The 15,058-nt window shown below is 44.0% G+C and overlaps 1 protein-coding gene across 4 annotated transcripts in view; it reads left to right on the plus strand.

Moving 5' to 3' along the window:
* dlc1 (DLC1 Rho GTPase activating protein) overlaps positions 1 to 15,058 on the plus strand; it is a 90,082-nt gene that overhangs the window by 73,059 nt on the left and 1,965 nt on the right. For all 4 annotated transcript variants that reach the window (XM_074685685.1, XM_074685679.1, XM_074685694.1 and 1 more), the window contains 10 exons: positions 1,836 to 1,907; positions 3,376 to 3,457; positions 4,688 to 4,751; positions 6,623 to 8,280; positions 8,845 to 9,024; positions 10,918 to 11,077; positions 12,053 to 12,260; positions 12,782 to 12,998; positions 13,824 to 13,938; positions 14,753 to 14,968. In XM_074685685.1, the coding sequence (XP_074541786.1) occupies positions 1,836 to 1,907; positions 3,376 to 3,457; positions 4,688 to 4,751; positions 6,623 to 8,280; positions 8,845 to 9,024; positions 10,918 to 11,077; positions 12,053 to 12,260; positions 12,782 to 12,998; positions 13,824 to 13,938; positions 14,753 to 14,968 (2,972 nt within the window). The remainder of the gene's footprint in view (positions 1 to 1,835; positions 1,908 to 3,375; positions 3,458 to 4,687; positions 4,752 to 6,622; positions 8,281 to 8,844; positions 9,025 to 10,917; positions 11,078 to 12,052; positions 12,261 to 12,781; positions 12,999 to 13,823; positions 13,939 to 14,752; positions 14,969 to 15,058) is intronic.

The raw sequence follows: 15,058 nt of genomic DNA on the forward strand, positions 1-15,058 counted from the left end.
CTGGGCTGTGCACACACACGAGTACACACACAGCTACACAAATCTCTGGCCTTATGCAGCACTTGCTTTGGAGAATGCTGGTATAATTACCCACTGGTTTCTGAGCTCCTCTGGGTTCACTACGCTCCAAAAATACTCAGCCGAACACACCCACCAAACACACTGCGTCTGAAAACCTTCACATCAGCCTGAAGAAAATCTGAGTTCATTTGTCAGCAGAGATTTGGTTAGAACATCGCTGCTAATGTGTCGTTTGACACGCGGGTGCCTGCTGGTGTCACAGTGCTTACTCCAGTAGAGCCAGCCCCTGCAGTGGCAAAGAGGAGACCCCGTTTTGGTCGTGTCACACCTTGTTGTTAGTGGGTTTGTCTGCCGTCTAGGCTTGTTGTTGGTATGTAAATGCTCGTATATGGAAGAGCCCAGACTCTTTGAAACAGAAGTCTTCCTCTGACCCCTGCCTGTCTGCCTGTCGGACAAACTTTATGGTCACCTTTCTTTTGTGTCACCTCACTTCTTCTTCTTGAGTCTTATTTGTGTTACATTTATTGCATGTTTACCTCTGCATTATATCAGACGACCAAACTCTGGAGTCTTCTCTTTCCTCCAGGCACCGTCTGTTTTTTTATGCTCCTGGTCTTGAGCTCAAAAATAACAACCCTTTTGTGTAATTTGGCCTGAAGTGAAGTGGAACTGCCAGGCTGGTGTTTCAGAGATAAAATAAACGACACTGTATTTCTTCACTGGGTGTGACTATTATTAGCTCAGCTAACATAGCATCCTTCTGAAAGTGAAAGGACATTACTTTGATGTCTCCATTCAAGGGTAGTTGAGATAAAGATAGAAATATCAAACTCTGTATTTCAGACTTGACAAACATCTGTTTGGATCAGAATAATGAATATCAGGCACTTGTGTTTAGGACTCATTCTCCATCTTCTCACTTTTCTTCCACACCTCAACAGTTTTTTTTCCTGCCTTTGTTGCTTCAGTCTGCTTTACAAGTTTCTCTCGAGGTTGTGCTGCATTTCTTCGTGCTGGTGTTTCACTGCGGCAGACATTGTAAAGTAAGCTCCTGAAGGCCTGGAGACACATTTTCGTCTGCCTTCTCGATGCAGACTGTTAGGTGAGGGGGTGATGAAGAGGGGTAGTCAAGGCTGTGGTGTTTGTAGCCATTTGGCATACATCAACTAAAGACTTTCACAGATCATTGGGAGACATTGTCAAGACTCCTGTGACACAGTGGAGCTCAATAATCTGCCTGCGCTTAGCCCAACAAGGACCAATGTTGCATCTTGTGTTTGTGTTGCACATATGAAATGTAAAAACTCGTGCATTTTTTCAAATGTACAGTAACTGACATTGGTTTGATTTCTTCCCAGAGCCAAAGAGCAATAAGGTAAAAATGAAAAATAAACACAACAAATATGCGTCACAAGTTGCGGTTGTTTTGTGAAAGTGAAAAAAAAAACATACTTGCCATTTTCAGTCACAGATCTCTGTGGGAACAACGAAAAACCATCACCTTACCTGCATAAGGAGCTTAAGTGGCACACACTTGGAGTGTGATGGGGTTAACACAATTTGCACGGGTGATGCTTTGAGCCCTAGCTTTAGGAGCATGTGAGAGGAGAGTGACCGAGTGTGAGATAGCTCAAAAGGTCAAGGGGTTCACATTTGATAAGCTGCGAGCATGTTGGAGCATCTAAGTCTTTGTCATGCTTGTTTGTAAGGGTTTCTTTAATTTGTTTTTTGAAAATGTACCTGTAAACTTTTTTTTGGCCAAGTCAAAATGTCTCCATCCTAACGTCTTTTCTTCCCTTGTTTCCTGTCTGCAGAAATAGAAGCCAAAGAGGCCTGTACCTGGCTTCGAGCTGCAGGGTTCCCACAGTATGCACAGCTTTATGAAGGTAAGGCCCAAAACTTGCCTCAGTAGCATTTAGACAGGATGAATACTGATCATGATATTATTTAGATGAGCCAAAAAATGTCAGGTTGTTTGTTCTGACATGACTAAAAAGGCTCCAGGGTGGCTAAAAAATAAATGGAAAATAAGAAAAAAAGTGGAAAATGCATCCCAACGTTGCCATATTCTTAGCTATCTTAATTAGAAAACCATCCTGTCTTTTGTAATCTACTCAAAGCACCAACACCTGCTTTTTATTCAAACACACCACCAACGGAGCCACATTCCTGAGCTGTTTTTGCTACACTGAGCTGCTCTGACTTTAATGCACTGCACCTTTTTCCTTACATTGGCTGTGATGTAATTGGTGGAGTTAGTCCTTAGTCTCAAAGGTCTTTTTTGCTTTGTTAATATAACACTAAATATGTTTTCCATACTCTCCAAAGTTACTCATACACTGCCAAATGGTCCAGAAAGAATGCTTTGCAGACTCTTGAGTTTCAAATAAACACCCACAGGAACACATCATGCATTCTTCACACTCCATATCACCTCTTCCAGCTATACTACAGCATGCCATGACCATACGAGCCGCTGTTATGCAACCTGAGGGCAATGACAGCACGACCAAGCAGTCATTGTCAACAGCTCTTTGCTCGTTTCCACTTAAGCATTAAGGTTTCCTATTTAAAAGGAAAGCTCTTTGTGTTTGTGCACAGGTGATGATGCAAAAACTTCAATCAGTCATTGTACACATGGCTGGTTTGTCACTCACAGAGAGAGCAGGAGTTTGAGCCAGTGTAAGATGTGTTTTTCCTCCCTTAGATCCACGGGACAATCTCTATTGTCCGAGCTGTCATGGCTATTGCCCCACTAAAGATAAGCCTGCTGATAGGCCTGTTTCAGTACAGTAGGCTAAAACTGCTGGGCTCCCCTGAATAGCGTTTTCTTATCACTGTTGCCCCCGAGGATTTAGATGCTGCTAAGATTCCCATTTTGGGTTGGGTCGACACATTCCAGAAACATCTTAAAACCCGTCCACACAGAAGTCTTGTGTTTCAATATGATTAAAAGAGACACACTTTCTTTTTGTGCTGTTCTGAATCCTCTTAATAAGTGAAAGACCGAGAAGCGGACGAGGAAGTGGGACCTCTGAGCAGCATTGGAGTACCTATTGTCATTCTTCAATCAATCCCCTGTTCTCTCCCCCTGTGCTCCACATCCCCCCTGCCTGCCCGCTCTGAAAGCTGCAGCTGTGTTTGTTTGGTCGGCTAAGACGCCACTTCCTCTTTTAGCTTTTCATCGGGCCTTGTATGGGGGGAGAGTTGGGACGGAAGGGCCCTTGTGGGTGTTCGAGTGGGTGGGTGGGTGTTTTTTAAGGCCAGTTGGGTTATATCTGTAGTTGGATCCAAAGACAGATCCAGAGGGATACCCGCTCTGATCTAACTCTCATTCTCTTTTTCTCCGTTCAGATGCCCTGTTTCCCATCGACATCTCCTCAGTCACCAGAGACCATGACTTCCTGGATCGAGACGCTATCGAAGCTCTCTGCAGGTGAGATTACGACTCATGCTGAACCTTTCATACTTCTTTACTATCTCAATGAAAGCATGAGGGCATGACTTCAAAGGAGGCATGCTTTGGAAAGTTGCCGACGAGATGAAAGAATGACGAGATAAGCACCTATGAGCCATATTTGTGCCTTTCCATCTCCCATGCAGTTTTCTACATCCATACCGTCCTCTCTTGTTATGTTTTTCTTCCTCTAAGGTAAACTTATCAGTGTTTACCTCAGTCATCTGAGTCTTTTGTGTTGTTCTGGCAAGCTCATATCTCACCCTGAAGTTTCTCTTCTGGATGTCACGCACGTCTTTTACTTTCAGTATTTCCTTTCTTGCCTCATTTGCTTCAAAACTGCACAAACCTCACATGAAGAAAAAGATCCAGGGACCTAAGTTTGTATAAATGAGAAGAAAAATCTTGGACTTTGGGATTTGCTGTTAAAAATGACCCTCAGAAAGTAGTGACATAAATACTTTACAAAAATAAAAGTGAAAAACCACAACATTTAAGGCCAAAATCAAAACTAGTATAAGTAATCTAACAGCTGTCTTCTAAAGGTTTCAGCTTTTGTTTTGTGTTTATGAAGTCAAAGGACAGTAAATGTCAGTAATCATGACTGAATAGTCTGAGTTCTTCTGGTGCCACATTGATTAGCATCTGAGGAGGAGGTTAATGGCTCCTTAATGGAGTCCACTTCTTAATCAAATCCTGACTCAGTAATAAACCTCAGCAGGTGTCCCCCCTCACATCTGGAAGCCATCATCTCAATGTCTCCTCTCTTGGCAGCCTTTACCCCCCCTCCCCTCACAACCCCAGCTATCCCCTGGTCCCCATCCCTTCATCTCTCCATTGTTACATGATCTGCTCCCCACCACCACCCACTCGCTCCCCTGCTCCAGGTGGCTGCAGGGATAAGCTTTCTGTCCCCCTCCTCCAAAAAAATTTTGTCGCCACTTCAGCAAATTTCATTCTCCTCGCTCGCTGCTTCTTTTGTCCCCTCTCATCCTCCGACCGCTCAGATGGGGATTATTCTTCAGCAGTTCATCAGCCAGCTTGGCTGCACCAAAACTCTCTGTCTGTCTCTCATCCTTGGTTTCCTTCTTGTCTCAAACTTTTTTCTCTTATGTATCCTCCTGCTCATGAGAATGACTTGATTGTTTCATAACAGACAGAGGTTGTAATAAAAAAATGTAACCACTTTTTGTGTCTTTGTGTTTGTAGGAGACTGAACACCCTCAACAAGTGTGCTCTTATGAGACTGGAGATCTCACCTCAAAGAAAAAGAGTAAGTATAAACACACACACACAAATGCACACACACATTTAATCCACCCCTCTCTGTATGTTAAAAAAAGCCCCTCTGCACCTCTCCTCAACCACAATTGGATTTCCTCACCTCAGCCTTCAGTTCACTCCTGGCCACAGGGCGAAGCTGTGTTTTTTCTCGTCTTGTTTAATGAGAGAGCACCTGTTAGGTTTATTTCTAAATCAAGTGGGCTATAAGCACCCTTGGGGGAGGGAGGGTAGCTTTAATGTCTAAATGAAGGGGTTGCATTGAACAGGACCTCCCCCTACTCAAGGCTGGCTTCAAGTCTCCCTCAAGTACTTCCTCATACTTCTTTCTTACCTAACATGAAGAATTAGTTTGGTGAAACTTTTCTTAGTGTGACTTTCAAGAAAAGTCTACGCAAACTATCAACACCTATAAGGAACCAATCTTCTTCTAAATGTGTGTTTCAAGTATACCAGAAGGTCCAAATCAACCTAGTTTCACTAATAGCTTTAAGAGCCACATAGTAACACCCTTGTTCTGTGTGTGGTGATATTCATTAGTGTGACCCTCTTTTCAGGATCTTTCATTTCAGGAGTCAACAGAGACAAGTCAAAGAGGTTATTTGCCATGTTTGTGGGATGACACCCCCATCCCCTCTCTCAGACAGCTCAGGAATGCATTGATCTCCTCATGTCTTCGCATTCTTCCTCTCTTAAATCTCCATCTGTCTGTTCCCCGTTATTTCTGGTTTGTTCTTCCAATCAGCCTAATTGTCATTTTAAATAGTTTTCATTCTGCAGATTCCTTGTGATGTGGCCCGATCACATATTTGCAGACTGTTGAGAAATGCATGCAGCTCTCAGTACACAATCAAAAGCATGCTGCTGTTATCTTAAAGCACAATCTGCACTATATTGAGAAAAACTTGAGTTGAATCCAGATGGGTTAGAAAAAAACTTGCCTTTAATCTGAGATGATTATCTTGAATAAAAGCCCTGAATGAAGTAAGGACGAGCCACGTTTTTCTCTTCTTTCTGACATTACATCATGTTTCCAGTGCAAAATATATAATTGGCTCTACGTGTGTGGAGGGCCATGTGAGCAGTGGAAAAGAAGCACTTGCATTCGAATGGTGGAAACAGATTTTGCTGGATAATATTTCATTCAAACTAAAAAAAATGATTGCATAAATCTCAAATCATATTCCTTATAAAAAATACTTTGAAAACTTTAGCAGAATGCTTGTGCTTTGGTAAACTCAGATTATAGACATTGCAGATTACTCATAAGAAGCTTTGACACTTGTTTGTTTTGTGATAAACTCTGTGTGTTCATGGGACATTACATTTCTTCTTTCATAATGAAAATGATGGACAGCTGCAGTGTTGTCTCAGTGTTGTTGCACTCTCACTGGGTACACATATGTACAGACAGAGGGGATAAAGACAGTAGGGGGGAGTGACCCCAGTCTGGCTGGCTGCATTGGGAGCTATGGGGGTCATAATGGAATTTCCTGAACTCCCTCCAGGCTCTGAGACAGATTAACCAAACTGGGGGAGGTGTGTGCATGTTGTGAGGATGCTTGTGCTTTATGTGTATCTCTTTAGTCATCACATTTGCTTCAAGTTTTAGAGGTGTTATGCAAAAGAATTTCTTTACATCATGAAACTAACCACCATGACGACTAAATTGAGACTGGCGCAAATGTGAAAAAGTTCAACAGTTATAAAAATAATTTCAGCAGAAAGTTTCCTGGAATAAGGTGAAGAGGAATGTTGGAGACAAAAGGGGAAACATAGCAGCCTATAATGTCCTAACTTTTCCTCTCTTTTTCCATCTCTTCTTTCTCCCCATCCTCTGTCCCCTCCCTCTCTCATATCCAGAGCGAGGACTCAGATGAAGACGAGCCGTGCGCCATCAGTGGCCGCTGGACCTTCCAAAGGGACAGCAAGCGCTGGTCCCGTATGGACGAGCTGGAGGTTTTTTCCTCCCTGTCTACAGACTCTGCACAGTCCACTTTCTCCAAGGACCAAGGAGCCCAGAAGGGAAAGATTGCCCTGCGTGAAGGCAACAGCTCAGAGAGCGTGCTGACAGACCTCAGTGAGCAGCCTGAAGTTGGCTCCATCCACAGCAGTGGGAGTGGAGGACGAGGAGAGGAGAAGAGCCATGGAGCCTCCTTGACAAGTGAAGCTGTGCCTGTCGGTGCTACTCGTGCTAGCTCTGTAGCTAGCATGTGTTCATCGTCTGGCACAGGCGGGTCAGGGTGCGCCAATGAGGACTCTCTGTCTGATGGGATGCCTCCATCACCCCTTGAGACACTTGGACATTTCACCTTCGATGTGAAAGCTGGGATGGGAGGATTAGGAGGAAGTTTAGACCGAGGAGGTGGCAGCGGAAAAAGCACACGCTCAAGAGCTAAAAGCTTTCTGAAGAGGATGGAGAGTCTGCGTCTGCGCAGCGGCACCACATCAAAGAGGAAGAAGAAGAGCAGCACAGGTGGAGGGAAGATAGAAATCAGCGGCCCCGTCATCAAAGAGGGTTTGGATGACGACAAGCTGCGGAGGCTGAACTGTGTGGACATCTCCAGCATGAACCTGAACCAGAACCTCAATCACCACCGCAATCCCACTCAAACTATGACACTTAACCGGAACCGCTCTGTTTCCTACTCCACCCAGACCAGTAACGGCAGCACTGGGAGTACTGGGAGCAGCCAGTCTGAAGCCAGCAGTGGGAGTGCAGTCAGCACGCCTAGTCCAGTGACCCGTGCTCGCAGCCACAGCACAGCAGCTGGTTCGAGTAAGAGAGGAGGGATGTATTTAGAGGGTTTTGACCCGTTCAGCATCCTCCAGCAAGCTTCAGATCGTCAGCCCACACCGCCACCCAAGTCTGCCCCACCCATCCCCTGCCAATCAAGCAACGGGATGACGGTTAATGAGCAGAACCGTAGAAACAACTGCAATGTTCAAGGCGACAGCAGACAAGCAGAAGAAGAGGAAGAGGAGGGGATGATCTTCTTCTATTTACCAGAGGGTCACAAGCCAGGAACCTTCCCGAAAGCTCTTCAGGATGGAAGCTCACGCAACAACAACGGGAATGATAACGGAAACTCTGTTATCCTCAGGGGCCGGCAAAGCAGACGCCAGCGCCGCGTGTCCTCAGGCTCTGTCGACAGCCGACTCAGTTTTTATGACAACGTCCCAAACATTGAGAGAGACGAAGAGGAGGAGGAGAGGGATGAGCGTAAACTGGAGGAAGTCATACAGCGTGTCAGCGGCCTGCAGCGGTATGTTGACGCCTGGTCAGATGCTGTGGCCAGGGAGGAGGAGGAAGAGGAGGAAGATGAAGAAGAAGAAGGGGACTCAGATTCGGCGCTGGACTCTGCATCTCCATGCCCGTCGTCCCCTCTGCAGAACCGTCTGGAGGAGACGGAGAATGGAAGCGACCAGGACAGCACAGGGAACCCATTGGGGGAGGGAGAGGAGGGGATGAGAGAGAGGAGGGACTCCGGTGTCGGGGCTTCTCTGACCAGAACCAGCAGGTCAGTCCAAATATCTAAAGTGTGTCCTTTAAATAGGTTTTTTTTTTTTAATTTAAAGGGCAAGTACACCAATTTTGTCAACCCAAGCCCCTGCTTACAAACTGACCCCTGCTTTGCTGTTTTGTCGTGTTAAACCAAACATGACATAACAACACAATAGAAAGACAAACACTTGAGGCACCAACAGAAAAAGTGTTTTCCATAGAAAGTGACAGCTGAGGATAAACATGGGGACACGCTTAGACTGCTCTCCTTACGTAATGCTGCTGAATACACAGGAATGCTGCTTGGTCCCCATAGTGACTGCTGCTGCTCCTTCAGGAATCCACAGGCAGAGTTACATTCAGGGGCGTGGGGTTCTTTAGTCTCTTAGCTAGTGTCTTGATTGATGTGTACATAAATCCCTCTAATCCCTCACAAATCAAATTGTCTCTGCGAGTGACATTCCCTGCAAATATCGAGTTTAGTGCACTTAAAGCGTGAAGCCTATATGAGGACTTAAAGAAGTTTTTCTTTTCACATCTCAATTTGTGCTCTTCCCTTTTCTTACCCTCTCACATCTAGACCACAGAAACTTCGCTGGCCAAGCTTCCAGAACTCCCACCGGCCCAGCTTGGCCTCGGCCCAGCTCCAGATTAGCTGCCAGTCTGTGCTACAGATGAATCTGCTGCAGAAGCTTTCCCTGCTGCAGCTTACTGCTCTCCTGGAGAAACACACCCCAACAAACAAACACGGCTTCAGCTGGTGAGTGGACAGAGAACTGAGGACAGCTATTTTGTATATGATTATGCGAGATGCTTTCCATCCGTTCGATTTCTACCCTTCCCATCTCAGCCTTTCTCCCAGTGCCCTCTGTCTGCAGGTTGTTGTGTAGCGTGGTGACGGCTGTCCACTGAGGTTAGGTTACACATTCTTTTCCCAGGCCCATAATTGCTGGGAAGGGGTGAACATTGTCTTTTTCTCAACGGGGCAATCATGGCAGTTCACACGCATGGTGTTACCAGAGCTGCAGGCTTGACAGATCGGTCCCCAACAATTATCCCTCCACCACTACACCCGCTAACAGCTCTCAGCTATTGGTCTGACATCACTTAATACTCAGATTCCCATCTCTGCTTCAAAGATGTTTTTAGTTTCTTTCCAATTTTTTCTGTATTTTGTCTTTTCATTCTAAAAACTACTATTAGGTTACAAGGTAATATTTTATTATTTTGGAAACTTTAACATCAAAGAGTTGCAGTGTAAGAGTGGAAATAGCAAGACTTAAATCTAATCAGAAAAAAATCATTTCTGGAAAAAGGGCTAAAACTCATTAATATCATGTTTGTTACTTTGACACTGCTTTTCAATTCCAACAAAAAAACAGTATATATCCCCCTCACTCACACAGGACTAGAAAGCCCCCGGCTTGTCTTATGACAGGCTGGCGCTCACTGAAAGACAGAGGCCACTTGTTGGCTGCTGGAGGCCCACACATATTCAGAATTCCGTCCTGGGATCATAATTCGCTTCTTTTCGATTTTGTTTTCCAAAGTGTGGTTCTGAGAAGCGCTCAGTCTTGTGAACGCTTGTTCTCACAAAGAGCAGTTTGTCCTGAGTCACGCATAGCGTCTCTCCGCTAAACACACTCACACCCATGAGGAGAGATGCTCGGCCATAAATCTGCGGGTGCATTCTTGTGAAATGGTCAGAGTTGCATGTTTTAACTCTGAGGTTGCGGTTATAGCCTTGGTGTACACACACACATACACAGGGAAAGACATTGTAAAACACACTTTGCACAGATGCATCAAGTAGCAGGCTCCTCCCCTTTTGACACCCCAGCATATATCCTCTTCCCCCTCTCCATTCTCCCCTCACCCTGTTTATCCTCCCCCTCATAAACCTGGAGACAGGCTTCTGCAGAGGCAGGGTTTCCTCCTGACACACTAAAACTCACACACACACATGTGCGCCGTTTTAGTGGCCCATCTAATTCTGTTGTTAGTCAAATTCATCTGCCAGACTTGATGACTATTTGAAACTTGTTCAGCATCTCTTCTGAAAGAAGGGGCATCACTTTGTGAGAATAACGACAAGATTTGACTTGTGATTTTTAAGTCTTTTTAATATTTTTTTTACAACTTAAATACACTGCAAAAACTGAAATCTTAGCAAGTGTTTTGGTCTTATATATTAAGTAGAAATTTCCTTTTTAGACTCAATATGAGCCAAATTCACATGACCAATCCAGAAAAATGTCTTGTTTAAAGTTATTTAAGGACAAAAATGAGGTCTGAATTGCTCGTAACCAGTAAAAAAAAATCTGCCAATGGAACAAGAGAAAGGTTCTTGTATTAAGACATTGTTCTAGTCTCAAGGAAATTTTCAAGCAATTTTTTCTTGCTCCATTGGTAGATTTTTTTACTGGTTACAAGCGATTCAAACCTCATTTTTGTACTCTGATAACTTGAAACAAGACATTTTTCTGGATTGATAAGCCAAAAGTGGCTCATATCGAGTATAATAAGACAATTTTTACTTAAAAAAAGACAAAAACACTTGATAAGATTTCAGTTTTTTGCAGTGTACTACTTCAATATCAATTCAAGTCAAAATGAATCCTGAACTGATGGTTTATCTCTTTGTATGTTCCAGGGCTGTGCCAAAGTTTATGAAGCGCATCAAGGTGCGGGACTACAAAGACAGGAATGTATTCGGTGTGCCACTGCAAGTCATTGTCCAGCGAACAGGCCAGCCCCTCCCCCAGGGAATCCAGCAGGCCATGCGCTATTTACGCAACCAGTGCCTCGACCAGGTAACATTAATCACACAAACAAATACACACAGATTGGTGGATGTATATGTAAACCTGTGTATATGCTGTAATTACAGCACATCAAAGTCTGTGTGTGAGTCATTTAGCTTTAAATACTGTTTGTAGTTTGAACATTTAGAGTGAGGAGCTTCTCTTTAAGGTGCTGGGTTATATAATTTAAGGACATCTGCAATCAGTCAAATGTTCATCCGTGACTTTTTCACTAAATGTTACATAAGAGGCAGCAGTGACTTTGGGGGGAAAAAACCTGATGCCTGCCTTGTGAGCATGTGTGTGCAGATTCTGCCTGTCCCTCTCTTTTTCTCCTCCCTGTCACACACTCACTGGAGCGTAAGGCCTGGAGATAGTCAATGTGTGCAGCTGTCAAGTCCCCTGTGTCTGTGTGCCTCAGTTGAAGACAGTATGAAAGATTTATCTGTGCACATTCATAATGGAAAGAAAGAGCCGAGATGGAGAAAAATAGCTGCTTATGGATGGTAAAAGGAGAGATGGTGTTCTTGTCAAAGCGGGACAAGGCGCCTCTGTTTCAGAGTGATGAAAGCTCATGGAAAGTATTCAGGCTGGGCAGGCCAACAGACTTTTACTCCTCTCCTCCCAAGCTTTGCCCTTTCACACAGCCTTACATGGCTACTGATGAAGTTTTACACAAGTTCAGCATTCAGCAAAATGCCCACGAGGCGCTGTGGAGCTTCTGGTAAATATGGACAACAGAATCTGTTGTGATGTAACCTTATTGACTGTAAGCCCTGGATTTGGGCATAAGTCTGGAATATTTCTAATGGAAACAACCTTCAGCTGTTTTTTGTGTGTGCTTTGGATGGATAACTCAGTTTTGAAAACAGCTTAATAAGAGGATCAAACTGAGTCTAATCAGGGAGTTACAGTTCAAAGCTGACTTTATCAGGTTTATGTGATGTAACTCCATCTTTGTTTTTTCCTTCACTTTGTTTCCAGGTCGGTCTTTTCAGGAAATCTGGAGTCAAATCCCGCATCCAAGCCCTGCGTCAGATGAATGAGGCGAGCGGTGCAGATGGAGGGGGAGTCAACTACGAGGGCCAGTCGGCGTATGATGTCGCAGACATGCTGAAGCAGTACTTCAGAGACTTACCAGAACCTCTGCTCACGAGTAAACTTTCAGAGACCTTCCTCCAGATTTATCAGTGTAAGGATACACACATAATATAAACATCTTTCAAGGACATCCAGATGTAGTCACACATTTCCGAACAACACAGCCGCACATCTGTACGCGTAGTGTTTAAGATCTGCAAACGTTTCCCTGCAGTGAAGAAAGACCTTATGAAACTGTAACAAGAACACAAACAAGATAAGTGCAGGAAATACCTGTGAAATGAGGTGATATATGGGATACATGATTGGTTCATCCCCCTGTGACTCATGGACGCCCTGTCAAGTACTTTTTTCCTTTATGATTGCTGCCGTTCTTGATGTTTATATAAGGTGAAGCAGAACCAGCCATGTGTGAAGTATGTATTCTACGTGTGCGCACATATGAGCTTATATAACACACTGTTCTCAACACAGATCCCATCAAAGTTTTTGGCAGGCGAATAGACACTGAACAAACGCTCTCTTGTTTTGTCACCGACACAAGATGAAACAGTATAGCGGGACATGTTGATGTTTTTCTGCGTATAACGTTATACTCCTCTCTTTCTCCAGACATGCCCAAAGAGCTTCGCCTGCAGGCCGTACGTGCTGCCGTGCTGCTGCTGCCAGATGAGAATCGCGAGGCTCTGCGGACGCTGCTGTGTCTGCTGAGCGACGTGACGGCCAGCGTGTCTGAGAACCAGATGACTCCCACCAACCTGGCTGTTTGTCTGGCCCCTTCACTGTTTCACCTCAACACCCTGCGCCGCAAGGAGAGCTCCTCCCCGAGGTGTGTGTTTGTCCCCTTCATCCCTAACTTTTTACTACTTTACATTATATCATCACAATGCTGCTCTTGACATATGTAATGTAATAGCAGCTTACACAACAGAGACAATTATGTACATTCTGAAAACAGGAAAGGTCCTAATAATCAACAAAAGAGCAGGATACTGTAGATAGAGGACGGAGGAGGAAAGGGGAAGAGAGTAAAGTTTGAGTGAAGGGGGCGTACAGGAAATGGAATGGTTACACAAACAACTTTACTGATATAAGAAACACATATTTGTCCCATATTTGGAAGTACAGGGTTCATCATGTTTAACTAGAATCCATTTCCTCTGACCTTTCTTCTACACTGGACAGAAATGTCTTATTATTAGTAGAAAATGTCTTTTTAGACTTAATATGAACCACATTAACCAGGACAGTCGTGAAAAATGTCTTGTTTCAAGTTATTCAAAGACAAAAATTAGGTCTGAATTTCTTGTTACAAGTTCAAAAAAATCTGCCAATGGTACAAAATAAAAATTACCTGCATTAAGACATTATTCTAGTTTTAAGCAAATTTTCTAGCTATTTTTTCTTGTTCCATTGGCAGATTTTATTTTTTTACTTGTTACAAGCAATTTAAACCTCATTTTTGTTTTTAAATAACTTAAAATAAGACATTTTTCCCAACTGATCAGCTGAATGTGGCTCATATAAAACTTAATAAGACAACTTTTAATTAAAATAAGACAAAACTACTTGATAAGGTATTAATTTTTGCAGTGTACCAACTGTGGATTGAGTTTGGGTGCAGTTTCTAACCAGGTCGTCCTTTTTCTCACAGAGTGATGAACAGGAAGCAGACACTAGGAAAGCCAGACCAGAGGGACCTGAATGAGAACCTGGCTGCCACTCACGGCCTGGCACACATGATCCAGGAGTGCAGGAAACTCTTTCGGGTTAGTAGTTAAAAACACTCACTGAAGTTGCTTCATATCAAAAGTAAAATATTTTACACTCGAACAGACATCTGGTGCCATGGCAAACAGCCAATTTCAGGGATGATAGGGTGTTCACTGTTACATGTCACTGTCAAACGCTTTGTCTCAATGAGTTTGTCATGTAAACAAACTCATCCCTGTTACATAACAACTTAATCCAATTCATGCTGCCACCTGCCCAAACAGTGTTGTGATGACATGGAGAAAAGGTGCCACCTGTCTGAACGTAAGAGACACAAAGATCGACAAAGTCCATCAAAAGTTCAGGAAATCAGGCAATCAGGAAACGGAAAACTAACCGATCACTAATCATATTCCAGCTGTCCCAAAAACCTGGCCTTGTGAGAGTGAGAGCTAACGGGCTGCACACTGTGGGTCATTACTGTGGAAACTTTTATTAGATTGTGGGAGAGCTTCCTGGCTTCCTGTCATGGACACATCACACAGCACGGAAACTTGATTAACTCACAAATTATTTTCTCATAATTAGATTGGAGCTTGCCTGTGGAGGGCCATAAAAACAAGATGAGTCATGAAATAAGTGACAGTAAATTACAGGAGGGCTTTTATTATCAAATGAAAATCCTTTTCTGAGGCTGTAATGATGTTAAGGCTTCACTTAACCTGGATGATTGCTGGTTAAAAGAGACAGGGGGAGTGATAATGAGCAGGGAACACAGGGAGTTATAATCGACACGGTGTACTTCCATCGCTCCTTCTTGTCTCTGGTCAAAACTGACCTTTCTTTCGCCCTCTTTTGTCGTTTTCATAGATCCCTGAGGAGATGAATCGCTGCAGGAACTCCTACGTGGAGCAGGCGCTACTGCCACGTCGTTTGGAGGAGCTGGCAGGGGAAAATGCCGCACAGGGAGGATACAGAGCGTACCTACGAGACAGCCTGGATGCTCTCCTCAAAGAAGCCAAGGACAAGTTTAAAGGATACGACAGCTGCTCTACGCCTGAGCACGCTGAGCTGGCCTGTCGTAAGGTAAGCAGATCGCTTCATGTTTGCTTGCATCAGAGGCTGAATGAAGCCATAAATCTGCCTCATTCCCAAAGAAAAAAGTCATTAAAGATT

Source organism: Halichoeres trimaculatus, unplaced genomic scaffold (assembly GCF_033239565.1).
Source record: "Halichoeres trimaculatus isolate MK-OKI-2021-1 unplaced genomic scaffold, fHalTri1.1 fHalTri1_scaffold_2, whole genome shotgun sequence".
Classification (NCBI taxonomy): domain Eukaryota; kingdom Metazoa; phylum Chordata; class Actinopteri; order Labriformes; family Labridae; genus Halichoeres; species Halichoeres trimaculatus.